General features: G+C 38.3%; 1 protein-coding gene across 2 annotated transcripts in view; it reads left to right on the top strand.

The window, feature by feature from the left end:
- The window catches only part of PREX1 (phosphatidylinositol-3,4,5-trisphosphate dependent Rac exchange factor 1), a 231,675-nt gene that overhangs the window by 210,097 nt on the left and 4,692 nt on the right, over positions 1 to 16,886 (top strand). For both annotated transcript variants that reach the window (XM_034413827.3, XM_034413826.3), the window contains exons 29-39: positions 1,452 to 1,542; positions 4,717 to 4,845; positions 5,750 to 5,791; positions 6,470 to 6,687; positions 9,140 to 9,239; positions 9,564 to 9,707; positions 11,140 to 11,254; positions 11,909 to 11,975; positions 13,895 to 14,082; positions 15,202 to 15,304; positions 15,907 to 15,974. In XM_034413827.3, coding sequence (XP_034269718.1) covers positions 1,452 to 1,542; positions 4,717 to 4,845; positions 5,750 to 5,791; positions 6,470 to 6,687; positions 9,140 to 9,239; positions 9,564 to 9,707; positions 11,140 to 11,254; positions 11,909 to 11,975; positions 13,895 to 14,082; positions 15,202 to 15,304; positions 15,907 to 15,974 — 1,265 coding nt within the window. The remainder of the gene's footprint in view (positions 1 to 1,451; positions 1,543 to 4,716; positions 4,846 to 5,749; positions 5,792 to 6,469; positions 6,688 to 9,139; positions 9,240 to 9,563; positions 9,708 to 11,139; positions 11,255 to 11,908; positions 11,976 to 13,894; positions 14,083 to 15,201; positions 15,305 to 15,906; positions 15,975 to 16,886) is intronic.

Below are 16,886 nucleotides of genomic sequence, written 5' to 3' on the forward strand. Positions count from 1 at the left end.
TATTTTTTCCTAATGTTTGCCTTCAGGAAAAAAACTTCCTTTAATTTATGTATCTAATAACTACAGCAACCTTAATCAACATTTTAAAGTCAGTTAAACCAGCCATCTTTCACTTGCTAATTTCTGCCAACCATTGTTTGTTTGTTTGTTTATCAACTGTATTTGCCTTCTTATGATTCAGGTGAGAATTCTAGGGAAGTAAGATCTAAGCTAAAAAGTTATCAGCCAATAATTAAATAGGATACTAGACCAGGGCTGTCAAACTCCTGGCCCGTCGGATGCGTCCCGTGCTGATCATGCCCAGTTTAGCGAAGGAGAAAAAAGTTCCGATACGTCACGTGACACCACCGTGATGACATGAGTTTGACACCCCTGTACTAGACTGACTCTTCCTAGAACTCTCTCTCTATATATATTTATATAAATACTCCAGAAGTGATGAAAAGTTCAGATAGATAGATAGATAGATAGATAGATAGATAGATAGATAGATAGATAGATATAGATATATTATATTATCCTGCCTTTATCATTTTTAAAAAGAGCTCAAGGCAGCAAACAAACCTAAATACTCCTTCCTCCTCCCATTTCCCCCACAACAACAATCTTGTGAGGTAAGTTGAGCTGAGAGTGAGTGACTGACCCAAAGTCACATAGTCCTTTTTCATGCCTAAGGCAGGACTAGAATTTACAGTCTCCCAGTTTCTAGCCTGGAAGTGCCTTGTTGGAGTATTTGCAGAAATTGAACTGTAAAATTGGATTCCTCCTATGCAAGTCAATTTTGTACTCAGTTACTAATATCTCACGTGTAATGTAATATTAATGCATGATTGATTGTTGTTGTTTTTTTACTAAATTGAATGATGTTAGAATGTTTAACATTTAAACCTTTACTTTAGATTTTAACTGAAATAGTAATAATTTATTCTCTATTAGTAATTAATAAGGTTATTGATTGATTAGAGAAGGCTATTTTATTATACTTCATTTTGATTTTTTTAATAGCATAGTTGGCTATTTTGGGGTTTCTTAGGAAAGAAAATAGAATATAAGCATTGAATAATCACATCTTCTAACTTAGATTTTAAAAATGTAATCATGTAGGACATGCAGCAAATTTCATCTCTCTCTAAATTAATAGTTCTTGGCTTGCCTTTTGGGGGTATACATAGACAGTTAATAAGTATTAGTTTCTACTAATACTTCACATCCTATTGCTGTCCCAGTCTTCATTAATAATAGCTTTGCTGGAAGCAATATTCCTGCTACTGTTTTCTCATTTTCAGACCAGAAACTCAGTACTTTTAATCTGCTCCAGGTTGCTTTTCAATAAAAGTACAATAGATAAAATGTAATTACTAGAGGGATTTTTTTTTTTTTTTGCAAATAGGATTTTCTCTTCAAAAAGGCCAAAAGAATATTAAAGACTGAGTAAATGTGCTTCTTTGCAGGTGGATGCTATCAATGTCCTTCTCAAAGGACCAGTAATAAGCAAAGCTTTTGAAGAAACCAAACATTTCCCAATAGATCACACTTTGCAAGGTAATCTTGCCTGGCTCAGGAAAATTGGTGTTTCTTAAATAGCATGATATAATTTCTCCATTCCCTGTCAATTGTTAAAAGACAGATAATTTATCTGATGTCTAGTCTGTCTGTCTGGTTATCTCTCTCTCTCTCTCTTCCTCTCCTCCTATATATTAATTTGACTCAATCATTTTCAGAGCTATCTGTATTATGTCCATGCTGGGAAAGCGGGGGCAACACAACAGTCATTCCTCAGATGAGCTTGCTGTTTACAAATGGCAAATTGCAGTTCCATTTATTTATTTGGTTTTGCTTCAGAGGTTGCTTTTCAGAAACATTGCCTCATCCTCCTGAATGATCAAACTAGTGATGATGTGAATGTTATTCCCCATCACCACCACCATTTCTTCACAGCCAGTGGTAGGGCCTAGCTGAAAAATGCTAAGCAGAGTCCGGTCTGGTTAGCATTTGGATGGGGATTTATAATTTTAAACCTATTTTATTGTACAGTGTACCAGCAAAGCAATGATTAGTTCAAACTTTGATTTTTTAAATAATAATAATAATAATAATAATAATAATAATGATGATGATGATGATGATGATGATGATAATGATGATAATAATAATAATGAAACACCAAGGCAATATTAAGAGGAGAATGTATAAACCAGATGAGCATGTTTAAAAAAAATATCACACAAAAGGAAACTAAGCTTTAGCCAGAAATTAACAGTATACTAGCCAATTATAGGAGAACTGAATAAGCCAGTATTTAGACACAGCTGGAAAGTAAAATGAGAGAGTTACATGGTTTGAAGACTGACAAAATCTCCTCTCAAATTAATTATGCTAAGCAAAGATATTACAAAGACAATAATAACAATTCTACAATGCTGGCAAATAAACTAAAAAAAAAAAGTTAAGAAAAAAAAACCAGCACCGTTAAAGACAGCAGCGGCCGAATAATGACTAAAACTGAAGTTATAAGCAAATAAATTCAATTTTCTTTTCACCAACTATATTCCTCTGATAATCCATATCTACTAGAAAATTATTTTTAAATGGATTAGCATTCCCAGAACTAGCTCCAGACGCCATAGAACATATAGAATCACCCTTCTCTACATCAGAAATCTACAAAGTCTTTAAAAAAATTAAAAATAAAAAAAACTTCAAGTCCTGATGGAATATCACGGGATTTTACAAATGATTTAAAGAGGTCTTAATATCGGAATGTCTACTTTTATGCAATATCTTGTATGAAATACTACCATAATAATACCAAACTTAACAGGAAAAAACTTACCAGAGTTTTTGAAACAGCCCAAGTTGATTCTAATTCTTAAACTGGGTAAAAACCCTCAAAAGTGAAAGGGCATCTTACCAACCCATTTTACTTCTTAATAAAGTCTATAAGCTCTATACTAAAGTATTAGCTAATTGTTTAAAAGTGTTATAAGTAAAACGATTCATATAAATCATTCCAAGTGTATTCCATATTGAAATATATCTATCTACCCCATCAGGAAATTATTTAATATTGTACAAATTAGTAAAATTAACAAATCTTCAATAGCTTTAAGTTCATTAGATAGATTTAAACACTTGGTTTTTGTGTAGTAAATGGTGTCTGTCCTACCAAAAGTTTTATATTAGAAAGTAGTTTTATTGCATGATCATCAGAAACCAAAGAGACATTTTTTGGACAACTTCTCCAATATTTGTAATTGGAAGTTCAGTCCATGGTAACTCTGGTTTGGGCTTTGTCTGCTGGGAGGATGGTAATGATTTGATCCTTCTTCAGGTTTTTGAAGACTGCTGTCCTCTGCATTAAGTTGGTTCTGCTTTTGTGTTCTTGTGATCTGACCAAAACTCAAGCTCAAAAATAAGGAACTTGTTTAATTTTGGCAAGTAAAATAATAATTGTTCAGTATAGATAATGTAATCTATGTTGAGCAATTGAGTATGTCTAAATCAGGGGTGTCAAACTCAATTTCATTGAGGGCTGCATCAGAGTTGTGTTTGACCATGGGGGGCCGGGATGGGTATGGCTAAGGCATGGCCAGCTCAACGTCACTCGTGTCAGGGGCGCCTGTGGTGGCCCAAGTGCTCTGCCAGCAAAAACGGGCTCTCAAACTCTGTTTTTGGCTACAGTGGGCCCCTGCAACACTGCCAGCAAAAACAGCTTGAGAGGGATGCACGCAACCCTCCTGAGCTCCATTTTTGGTGGTAGAGGCACTGTGGGCCAGTCCTTCACTGTTTCCAAGGTGGCCACGTGGGCCAGATCTAAGCACCCCACGGGCCGGATCTGGCCCCAGGACCTTGAGTTTGACACCCCTGTTCTAGATAATATAATGATCTATGTAATGATTCATAGCATAGCATAGCATAGCATAGCATAGCATAGCATAGCATAGCATAGCATAGCATAGCATAGCATAGCATAGCATAGCATAGCAACTTCATTGTCACTTTAAATGTACACTAATCAGCATACATTAAAATGAAATTTTGCTGCATTCAGCTCTCAAAAGATAACCATTATACATATACCCACATATACATACATATATGACACAGAGAAACATCACAGTCTAGTTTGGAAGTATACATATACATGGTGGGGAAAAAAAGAATCCTGCAAGTTTACAAGACAGATGGCATAAAGAACAAAGCTGTTATGGAATTTAATAGTCCTGCATTGGATACTTTGAAACCTCCTCCCAGAGGTTTTTACACAGACCATGAAGTGGGTGGGTATACAGATAATATAACAACAAAGATTCTTCTAGAAGGCCTCTGCAGTAGGTATATTAGAAAAAATTACGAAGTTAAAATAATGAAATATCAGAGGCATTCAAATTTGGATAGATTTTATAGTTTATCTTAATAGCAATAGAGTTTAATATGGTAATATATATCATAAATTTGTGTGTGTAGAGACCCTGTCTCTTTTCTGTTTTTTTTAGTATTTTCTATATTTTTTCCCTATGCATCTTGGATTTATGCTATTTAATTACTTGATAATATTTATTAAGTTCAATAAAATATTATCAAAACTGATGAGTGTTATTTTCTTTACAAAGAAATAAGCTTAGCAGAGATAGGCACAGGATGTAATCGGCTGCTGTTCTGAACCACTTTGGTATTGTATTATTGTCAGAACTGAAATCTTTTCTTGTTCTGCAGAATTTAAGCAGAAAGAAGAAACCACTATTCGGAGCAGGAACAAGATTCAGATCAGCATACAGGAAGATCCCTGGAACCTCCCACTTCGCATTAAAAATCTTGTTGATACCATTCAGAAATATGTGGAAGGTTTGTGAATGGAAAGCTGGAAAAGAGCGGTTAAAATTTCCATATTATAAAGAAAGTAGTAGAGAAAGGTTGGGATTGGAAGGAGTAGAGTAAATGAATAAATAATGGAGAATTGCTGTTAAGATCTTCGTAACTAAAATATGAAGGTAGATTGAATCTTAGGAACAGAAAACATAGGAAGTTGCCATAATCTATTTCAATATTATTTCTTATTCAATTGGCATGGGAATTAATTTTAGCATTTTTGTTTGTTTGTTATTTACTTATGTCTAAGCCTAGTACAAAACTACAGTTCAAACTACAATTCTTTAGACTGAAAGAGAGCATACTCAATGAGTATGTGACTAATAGAAGTCTAAAACTAGGTTTCCCTGCTCCTTGTGCAACACCTGCTCTACCTGAAAACGCCTGGAATTAAATATTCATATTCATTAGTATTTGCTAATTCCAGAAATGGATTCTACCACAGAGCTGTGGCCTTTTCATCTGTAAATTTTATGGATTCTGGTGGTATCAGAGTCTTTGCAGTCTCTAGACCTTACTAGTTTATGGTTTCCAGGACTTTCATTATGGGTTTGAGTCAGGGGTGGGTTCTACTTACCTTTACTACCAGTTTGCAGCGGGAGTGCACGCGCTTCTGCGCATGTGCAGATCACCCATGATGACATCATGGCAGGTGGGCGGAGCCTCCTGTCAGTTTTACTACTGGTTCTATAGAACCGGACAGAACCGGGAGCAACCCACCACTGGTTTGAGTATAGAGTACAGTTTATCTATATTTGATTACAGTGTTCTCTTTCCAACTGTGCTTCAGCTCCAGCATCTATCAATAAGATACTGAGCATGACTTGTCATTTCAGTTAAGAAAGATATGATTAAATGCTACTTTATTTTTCTTTTCTAGATGGAAAGAATCAGCTCCTGTTGGCTTTGTTGAAATGCACAGGTAAGGCAGCTTTTTGCTTGCTCCTGACTTGTCTTCTATTGCAGAGAACTTTTCCCAAGCTTCCGTTCATCCTTCTTGCTAGGAGACTCTATATCGCCTATGAATTCAATTTCTTGTCATCTCCCTCATGGCCTGTGGTCTAAGCAGCTCCTTGATGCCCATTGCAGCTGACCACCTGAACAGCATTAAGAGACAGACATGCAGTTTGAGGAATATTTTCCATTTCAGGGATTAACCAGTGGTTCTCAACCTATGGTTTCCGGAGATCCATGAAGGCTTGAAGAAATGTTATGATTTAAATCTTGAGCTGAGTCTTGGAGGGGGGACATGGCCGTGATCTGTGGCCACAAAAGTTATTTAAAAGGGGTCAGTGGTGGAAAAAAAGGTTGAGAACCACTGTATTAAACCATTATTTTCAGGATTAGTGATAAGTGTGGACACCTCTATACATCCTAATCATCTTGGTGGTCTTGTGAAAAACTCTGTGTTCCTCTGGGGTGATGATGGGGGAATAAGCACTCAGGGGGCAGGGGGGCACCTTTCCCCAAATATCATCAGTGTCATATGAGCTGCCCTGAATAAGAAAAGCCAGAACCACTCTTGGGGCATGAATCCCAACCACACATGCAGTAGCCCTAGCCTACTGATCCCAATTCTTGTCTCTCTTTCCTCTTCCAGATACAGAACTGCAAGTGAGACGAGATGTAATTTTCTGCCAGGCCCTGGTAGCAGCCGTTTGCACATTTTCAGAGCAGTTATTGGGAGCACTCAACTATCGATACAATAACAACGGAGAGTATGAAGAAAGCAGTCGGGAAGCCAGTAAAAAATGGCTGGAGCAGATAGCAGCCACAGGAGTGTTGCTCAACTACCAGTCTTTGCTGTCTCCCAGTGTGGTAAGGCTAGAATACCATTTCCTCAAACACAGAAAACCAAAATAAGGAACCAGGCAGTTCTTTCATTACTCATCTTCTGACCTAAATATATTTGCAAAGGCTGGGGGAAATAAAACTGCTTTTGTTTGCAGTGTGGTAGCATTTGCATTTCAAACCCCATTCACCCTTTCCCAGCCTGGTTTCTGCTGTAGCTGGGATATACGTGCAAAATCTCAACCTAGTGAGTGTGACCCATTGCGTGGTAGCACCCTTTCAGCCTTGGTGAACCATGCAGCCAAACTTTTCCTACATGGCAACGTGCCATTGTTCTGAGTAATGGTCCCAATCAAGTCAGGATTCTGAGGCTGTAGCTTTTCTCAAAAATCCATTTTATTGGGTACATCCTATCAGCACGTTCATATGTGAATCCAACTCTAAATATTTCCTGCGTTTCCAGTATAATAAAAGAAATAGATATCACTTACTCTCCTAGTGTCACTGGTCACATTGACCAACCAGGTAGATGGCAGGCTACTCAGTTACTCCTTCTGGCCGTTACAAGCTCTCGTTGAGATGACTTTGATTCCCACGGGCCTCATTGTTATGTCTGGCACCTGGCAGGAAATTATCCCACACCCCGTAGTTCCCCCTCCCCCCATATTTATGGCGAGTAAGAAATGAAGTAAAAAGGATATGGCTTCAGCTAAAGTCGTTTTGAGAGTTGACACAGCGTAGGACAGGGGTGTCAAACTTGATTTCATTGAGGGCTGCATCAGGGTTGTGTTTGACTCTGGGGGGGGGCATGGCCAGGGTGGGCGCGGCCAGTTTGACGTCACTCCTGTTGGGGGCACCTGTGGTGGCCTGAGTGCTCTGCACCTCCCTCCCTAGCTCCATTTTCACTGGCAGAGGGTTGCAGGAGGCCATGGCAGCTGAAAACGGAGCCCGGGACCCCGTTTTTGCTGGCAGAAGCACCGTGGGCCAGTCCTTCACTGTTACCAGGGCGGCCCTGTGGGCCAGATCTAAGTACCCCGTGGGCCAGATACCCCGGGCCTTGAGTTTGATACTCCTGACATAGGAGAAGCTACTTTGGGCAATAATGTGAAGGGATCTAAGGTGTCTAGTTATGTACATATTATCTTAATGCGTATAAGAAGAGAGAAACTGGCCTTGTTTGTTGTGCAAGGCACACTCTGACAGCGTCACATTTATTCTATTTATTTATTTATTTATTTATTTATTTATTCTTTTATTAATTAAGAAAAAAATAATGAAGTGCAGTTCATTGCTTGAGATCATGCTTTGCATGCAAGAATAAAATCTGTCGGGGAAGATATTTCTGATTGCTACTGGCATTCATTGCAGACAATACTGAATAAGCAGACCAACATTTTAATTCATCAAATAGTACAACAAATTCATCTATTCAGACTTTTCTGCCCCTTTAAATGACAAGCTGTACCTTGCCATATTCTGTGTTGTGCATAACTATATTACATGTGCAAGAATTTTATCTCCTTGGCTTCTCGTAAAGGACAAGATAAAAGCAAGAAAAGTACTATAATAGCAACATTCATTGCTATCTTTTAACATTAGCTACATATTAGTGCTACAAAGAGTATTAGCTGTAAATGATAACTAATTGTGTGAAGTGTTGAAGTATTCTGTCCTCTGCTGGTGAGAAACTGTATCTTGGCATTGCACTGAATGTATTTGAAACATGAACCAAATATATATACTGTATAGCAGCAATTTTTTTGAACGGAAAGTTCAAGTTCTTGCTGCTCACAAATTTTTAATATATCTTACGAAAACCCATATGAGAAAGATATGAGATGTGATGGACAATATGTGTTAAAGATATGAGACATATGGTGGACAATGGTAGAGATGCAAGCTCACATTAAAAAAAAAAACCCAGTAAATTTCAGGGAATGAAGAATTTAGATATGGTTCTAATCACAGTCACAACCAGCCTTTGATTCCTGGTTTGGGGAAGGCATCTATTCTCCTTTTTATAATTCCAGTTCTTATGAAGAGAATGTTTTGTGTACTTATGACTACAATAAAACTCTGGATTTCAATCATAAGTTACTACAGTCCTAAATTGAGGCACTGTGTGACCAGACTCAATTTTATGACCATTTTTACGATGATTGTTAAACAAAACATATGGTTGTTAAGTGAACCACGTGGTTGTTGAAATTCAGTGTATTCACTGACCTTTTTTTTTTGCTATTTTCTGCCAGAAAACAGCAGAAGTAGTAAATTGTGGTCATGTGAGCATTGGAGGCTGTAAGCATTTGAAATGTGATCACATAACTGCCGCACATCTGCAGTCATAACTTTAAGGGGCAGGCATAAATAGCTTTTTTTTTTAGTGCATTTAGTGACTGGTCATAAGTCAAGAACTACCTGAATCTGTCCCTTCTTGCAATCTATTCATCTATTTCTATCCTATTTCTTCTTCCCTTAGAAAGAAGAGCGAATCATGCTGGAAGACATCCAGGCCACCCTTTCAGAGCTGGATAAGGTTGCCTTTTATTTCAAGCAACTGGATGAGTGTTTTGTAGCAAGTAAGTTCAGTCACTAGATCCATGGACTCTCTTGAATTTTTCCTGTGACTCTGTATTTGTTCGAACAGTAAAACAATGCCCTCTATTGTCTAAGTTGACAGAGACTGGAATCTCAATGGAAGCTGCAAAAACCTCTTCTAAGACGTACCTTTTGCAACTCTTAATTCAACAGGTTGCACATCCCTGATTAAGAGCAATGTCATCCCCCACCCCCAAAGACAAAAATCTATGAGTGGGTTTCATTCCTGCAGTTTCCTCATGTCGGTTATCTTGTGTTGCTGTTTCCCCCGCATTTTGTGATGTCTTTTTCCTTGATTCCTCCAGATACTCATGTCTTTTATCACGTGGAGGGAAATCGGCAAGTTTTGAAAGTGACCTTATTCCTGGATAGTTATTACTTTTCTAAACTACCTACCCGGTTTCAGAATGGAGGAAGTCTGAAACTGCACGCAGTGCTCTTTACAAAAGGTACAAGAGAAATCTTTTTCATTCTTTCATTCATTTATTTATCTTGAGCTCCTCACACAGTCGAAATGAAGGTCAAGTTAATGGATGTTACATAGACAAATAATTTCACATTTTTAAGCCAAATCAAGGCAGATAGAAAGTAGATACTAAGAAAGTATTTTCTACAGATTTAATGGAATGAATGATTGGATCATTGGACCTGCTGTTGAAAGTTTAAATAATGATTGTAGACTCATTTTTAATCGTATAGGAGCAATATTTGCAATCTGCACGATGGACATAATTCCAACAATTATTTGGAACCTCTTGAATAGGCAGGGTAATTTTTTGCAGCCATTTTTAGTTTTAAATTCTCTGAATGCTCTCACCAATTTATACACACAGCAGTTTTTCCTTAAACCCTCACAATTGACTAGAAAAAAAATTGGGTACAACCAGGCTGGTGATCCCATAATATTGTTATCATGACATATATATCTATATATCTTCAGAGGAGCAAAAAGGAGGGGGTCTACGACAACTTGCCATGGCCAACTCTTCATGACCAACTCACTGCAGCCAACTTGCCACAGGATGAGAGTTTCCACTAAAAAAAAGTGGAATAGAATCATTAAAGAAAGGATGCCAAAGGAGGGGAAAATGAAATGTGAATAATAGAAATTAAAATAACTTTTTAACAATTTTAAATAATTAGATTGAATTGTTGAATTGTCTCACAGCAAGTTGTCCTGTGGCAGGTTGACCGTGGTGAGTTGGCTGTGGTGAATTGGCCATGATAAGTTGACAGTGGCAAGTTGGATGCCGCGAGTTGTCCAATTCTGAGAAAGAGGTGCATTAGTTAGCTTATTTGTTTACTTATTTTCATGTCAGTGTAAGCTAGAAGAGCCTACTTCCACAGGGGCAAGATATATAAGGAAAAGGATGGTAATTTGTTAATAAATTCAGTGTGTTGTTCTTACATTTTTCCAAGACTTCATTTCATCACAAGCACACATAGATTGATCCACAGTGACATCATGTTCATCATGACATCCTCATGTAAATGATACAAGCTTTGTCATTTGCATTACTTGCATCATGATGTAAAGAACTATACAATTCACATCATCGATGTGTTCAACTATGTATGCTAGGATGTCATGACAAGTATGAAGTCCTTCTCCCCCACACACCCCATGAGTAAGCATTCCTTTTTCTTTAACCTCACACATCCACTCTTCTTGGCAAGATTAAGCAGAATAAGATAGATTTACAAGATGAGATGGATAAGTGTTGCTCAATAGTGGGATGGGCAGCATACAAATTTAATCAATAGATCCAAGTTTATTCAAAAGGGTTCCCCCCTTCTTATTGTAGAATAATGGCAATAATAGATACAAACATATGATAATTGTTAAAACTTGCTTTAAACTTTTCATTAAAATATTTACAGTCCTTGAAAATCTGGACGGCCAAGTCCTACCAAATGGGTCACCTCAGGAGGAGCTTCAGCATCAAATCAATTCCTATTCTCTTGAGAAGGTGCAACAGTATTATCACAAGCTCAGGTACTATAGCATTAAAAAAAACTGATTGTAAATAGTCTTGGCAACTGAATCAAAATCATTCTTAAAAAGTGCATCCCTTTTTGTTACCCTGGCCCTTGGCAGGTCCATTAGTGAAGATAGGAAGCTTTATTGTACTACTAGAAATTGACTCTTTCAGTTGGATTCATACAAATTGGAATTCTTTTCAAGTTTTATTTTGAATGTTAATAATACATAAGAGAGAAGGCGATCAAAGGATCAATAGGAATTTGCATGGGACTCTCATAATTGTAGAAGAATTGGAATTGGAAATCTGTCTAATTTTTAATTTGTCATTTTTTTTTTTTTTGGACCATATCTAAGTATAGCTAGCCCATGTGTGGCCTGTAGTAATTGTCCCAAAGGTGCTTTTTCAAGAAGCAACTAGATTTTCTTGTTTTGGTTTTTGGGTTTTTTTTAGATGTTTCACTTCTCATCCAAAAATTAGGTTTTGTTTTTTTTTATTCTTGGATGAGAGCAAAATGTCTTCAAAGAAAAAGCACCTTTGGGACAATGACCTGGATGAATGAAAATCTCCATAGACACATGTAGTAATTGTTTCCTTTTGGAAATTAAAATACTTTATAGGAGTGCTTAAAATTACATAATCACAAGCTAATTATTGTTTAATTTCAGGACATTTTACCTGGAACGATCTAACTTGCCTACAGATTCAAACACCACAGCTGTGAAAATTCATCAGGTATATTCAAAATTCAACCTTCTGCCCATGTATTCAGATGTTTGGCAAAGTGGGAATTGAGAGAGGCTGCTACTTCAACTGTTGGTGCTTTTAACCCAGGAGTCAGCAACCCTTGGCATGTGGCTCATCCCTCTGCTGTGGCTCCCTGTTGCTGGTTGGCTCCACAATTGATAGGGCTTTCGGTTAGGACAGGCAGAGGAAAAAGGACGCCATGCTAGGAGGAAACTCTATGGTGGGGGGAACCAGACTTCTGGTCAGCAGAGGAAAAAGGACGCCGTGCTAAGAGGAGACTATGATGGGGGAACCGGACTCCCGGTCGGTTCCAGAATTGAACGGGGGCTTCTGGTTAGGACCTTTGTGGCTCTTTGAGTGTTTAAGGTTGCCGACCCCTGTTCTAACAGTCACAGAAGGAAAGAGATCACGCTTAACCTATTCTATGAAACTGGTCAAACCAGACCTCATTATTAGCTAAAGCAGGATTCCAGAACTGATCCCTGCTGTATTTGAAAGGTGATTGGATGAAGGAAGCCAGCATAACCAATGTTTTCACCCAATGCAAAATAGCGAAATAATGTTTTTCCAATTGTCCTTCACTTTTCTTCATACATAAGTGTATAGATAAAAAAGCGAGTATTGAATGTCAGGAATGTCAAGCTACTGAAGTTCCAAGGTCACTTCTGGCCTAGCTGTTTTTTCTACTGCATGAGTAAAATGTTCTTCCAGTTTTCACTTCATAATCCTGATCTGGTTTTCCCTTTTGAGTTGTAATTCACCACCATAAAGGAGATCTAGAGATTCCAAACTTTTTAAGAATGCAGGTTTTTCCCCCACTTCCCAGATCTAAACTCAGCTTTAATGAATAATTAGGATTTGCACAGACAAAGATTCAAATCATTCCCTAAACCAGGAGTCGGCAACCTTAAACACTCAAAGAGCCATTTGGACCGTTTCCCACAGAAAAGAAAACACTGGGAGCCACAAAAACCTTTTGACATCTAAAATGAAGATAACACTGCATATATCACTTTTTACCTTTATGCTATGTATAAAAAAACCTATAGTGTGTTGCATTTATGCTACAGAGAAAACAAGTTTTTATTTCTGCATGCAACAAAAACATTTTGAACTCTGAAAAAAAAATATGGGTCAAAAAGCTCAATAAATCATGTGCCGGCGGTTGTGACGCATATTTTGAGCGACAGGGAGCTGCAGCAGAGGGATGAAAGAGCCACATATGGCTCCAGAGCCACGGGTTGCAGACCCCTGTCCTAAACCATAAATATTCATTCAATTCACTATTTTCTCCTATGGCTGCTTTCTCTTCCATTAAATGGGAAGACTTCCAGCATAACTTTCTATATAGTCTTAATTTTCAATAGGCTAGCATCTGTGTTCTATTTCAGGGGTCTCCAACCTTGGCAACTTTGAGTCTGGTGGACTTCAACTTCCAATTCTGGGAGTTGAAGTCCACCAGTCTTAAAGTTGCCAAGGTTGGAGACCCCTGTTCTATTCTATTCATTTATTTATTTTGTGCCTTTGAGTCAATTTTGACTCCTGGCAACTGCCTGGATTAGTTCTTGCAGTTTTCCTGGCAGGATTTTGGAAGTGATTTGCTATTGCCACTTTCCTAGGGCTGAGAGAGAGTGACTGGCCCAAGGTCACCCAGCTGGCTTTGTGCCTAAGGCAGGACTCGAATTCACAGTCTAAAACATGACTACAATCATAAAACTGTCTTGTATTCTAATTTAGAAACTCCTAGAATTGCACAGACTTTTTACTTAGTTGCTAAGCATCACTTGAAGGCACAAAATGCTGAAGTAATGCTGAATAGTTATTGTCTTAAGGGATCTCAAGGATATGGCTTTCAGAAAGGAAAGGGACTTAAGTTGTACTGAGACTGGTTTTCTGTTCTTTTGCAGCTGATTCGGCCCATCAATGCAATGCAGGAGCTTTGCAGATTAATGAAATCTTTCATCAGCACAAAAGGCAATCAGTCTGGGTACTCTAGTAATTATGTAGCAGGGGCTGGACTGCTGCCTATATCGTCTGAATTCTGCTACCGTCTTGGAGCCTGCCAGGTTGTAATGTGTGGCACCGGGATGCAAAGGTGAGAATTCAGAAAGGAGTGGGATCAAGAATGAAGTGCAAACATTAGCTATATTCAGTGGTGAAATCCATTTTTTTTTACTACCGGTTCTGTGGGCGTGGCAGGGGAAGGATACTGCAAAATCTCCATTCCCACCGCACTCCATGGGAAGGATACTGCAAAATCCCCAGTCCCACCCCACTCTGGGGCCAGCAAGAGGTAGTATTTGCCAGTTCTCCAAACTGCTCAAAATTTCCACTACCGTTTTTCCAGAACTTGTCAGAACCTGCTGGATTTCATCCCTGGCTATATTCCTATCCGTATCTTCTAAGTTCTTCTTAGACATCCATCCCATGCCTTTGAATAAACTTGCAGGAAAATGTGGGGGCGCGATGGCTCAGTGGTTAAAGACACTGAGCTTTTCAGCCGGAGAGCTGACAGCCTGGGTTCGAGACCCGAGCTCTGTGCAATGGGATGAGCTCCAATTACCTACCCCAGCTCCTGTCCACCTAGCAATTTGAAAGCATGCAAAGTGCAAGTAAATGAATAGGTACCGCTTTGGTGGGAACAGCATTCTGTGCACCTTTGGCATTTAGCCTTGCTGGCCGCATGACCATGGAAATAGTCTTTGGACAATGCTGACTCCCTTGGCTAAGAAATGGAGATGAGCACCATGCCTTCGAGTCGGACATGACTGATTGGGAAACCTTTACTTTTTTGCAGGAAAAAAATGTAGAGCAGCATGGGGAAAGTTTTTTAGTCCATGTCCCACACTTGGTCTTTCTGTGGTATCCTTAGGGTTGCATTCCCTAAAGTAGGCAAGAGCAAGATAGAATGAGTGGGACCAGGGCAAAGAATTGGTAGGGACTGTAGCAAACCCAAAGGTAATAGAATTTCATGGAAATGTGGAGATAATTAAAATTATATAATATTTAATAAATGCATAAATGTAATATTCAATCATTTTACCCCTATGACAATCATAATGTATAATTTGGTGACATGTTTTGAAGGATGCTCTGGGAGGAGTGAGGCTGGTGGCAGCTAAAGGTTATAGATATCCATGGATGGGGATAAATCAGCTTTTCTGACCAAGTGTTAACTTTCTGAATGCAATGCTCTTTGTTGTTACACTATTAGGAGCACACTTTGTGTGTCATTGGAACAAGCAGCAATATTGGCTCGAAGTCATGGACTCTTGCCCAAGTGTATTATGCAGGCAACAGACATAATGAGAAAGCAAGTGAGTATTAATGAAGCATTCAATAAGTAATATTAGCAACCATAAATTTCCAAATGGGACACTGAATATATATATTTGTATGCACTATACAGAATTTTTATATGCAGAGTATCTAAATCATTTAATGATAGTAGAGATAATAAAAATGACATGCTTATGATAACTATTTACAAACCTGTCTCGCTTTAAGCAAGACAGAAAGGTTTTGATTTCCCAGATGTTAGCAATTTACAGTTTTGAGTGTCCTTCATTACTGGCCCTGCTGATAGGGATTTTGCAAAGTGGCAGGGAAGCAACATCTGAAAAACCACAAGTTGCCCATCCTTGGTCTCAAGAGAGAAGTGCAGTGTGCAGAATATCTTCATGTACACACTCTGGACACTTGTCAGTGTGCTATGGTATTGTCACTCTCTCACTAGCAGCTGTAAAACATACTGAAGACTTTCATCTTATGTAAGCACAGAAGACTATTTTGCCAGCTCCCTCCTTTCCAGAACTGCTTTATGGCTATGAATAGATTTTTCAAATGGAAATAGCATATTTCTACTTTGGTGTTCCTCCAGAGCCATACATAACTATTTTTGTATGTTTTTTCTTTATAGGGACCAAGAGTTGAAATCTCTGCAAAAAACCTGAAAGTGATGGATCAGATGCCGCAATCTGCACCCCGGTAGGTAACTAGGTTCAATAGCAGTAGCACTTAGACTTATATACCATTCCAATCTGGATCCTCATTTTACTGACCTCGGAAGCATGGAAGGCTGAATCAACCTTGAGCCAACCAGGTTTGAACTCCTGGCAGTGAGCAGAGTTAACCTGCAATATTGCGTTCTAACTACTGTGCCAACATATGGCTCTTTTAAAGAATCTGAAAAAAACTTTTGGAATGCAAAGTATTGATGAAAGAACAAATCCTGAGGCACCACCGGGATGATTTAAAAGCCAGAATTATTAAATGCAGAAGAAAGGAACATAAAATTGGACTGTTTGATCAGGGATAAATAATCTTGTTTGAAATTATTCACCTGAGGGTAGGACAAGAAGTAATGGGTGGAAACTAATCAAGGAGAGAAGCAACCTAGAACTAAGGAGAAATTTCCTGACAGTTAGAACAGTTGATCAGTGGAACATCCTGCCTCCAGAAGTTGTGAATGCTCCAACACTGGAAGTTTTAAAGAAGAGAAGTTTTTAAGAGGATGTTGGATAACCATTTGTCTGAAGTGGTGTAGGGTTTCCTGCCTAAGCAGGGGGTTGGACTGGAGGACCTCGAAGGTCCCTTCCAATTCTGTTATTCTATTCTATTCTAAATGAGTGGTAACTTCTAATGGCTATTTCTGAACTAGGACTAAACAGATGAAGATTTCTGAATTGCATATATAAATACAAGTTATGTTATAGAAAGGAGAGGGTTTTTTGTTTGTAATTTTAAAAGAGGGTGAAAAGTTTTATTAGTTAGTGCTCAGTATGCTGAAGGTTGAAAGTCGTTTCTTTATTACCGTAGTATCTTTGTTTCTTCTTCCTTTTTTCTCTTTCTTTCCTTCTCTTGAATTTTTAAAACTTTTTCTTTAATCTTTTATTTTAA

The sequence above is a fragment of the Pantherophis guttatus genome, chromosome 3 (genome assembly GCF_059756535.1).
Source record: "Pantherophis guttatus breed Tessera chromosome 3, ASM5975653v1, whole genome shotgun sequence".
NCBI lineage: Eukaryota > Metazoa > Chordata > Lepidosauria > Squamata > Colubridae > Pantherophis > Pantherophis guttatus.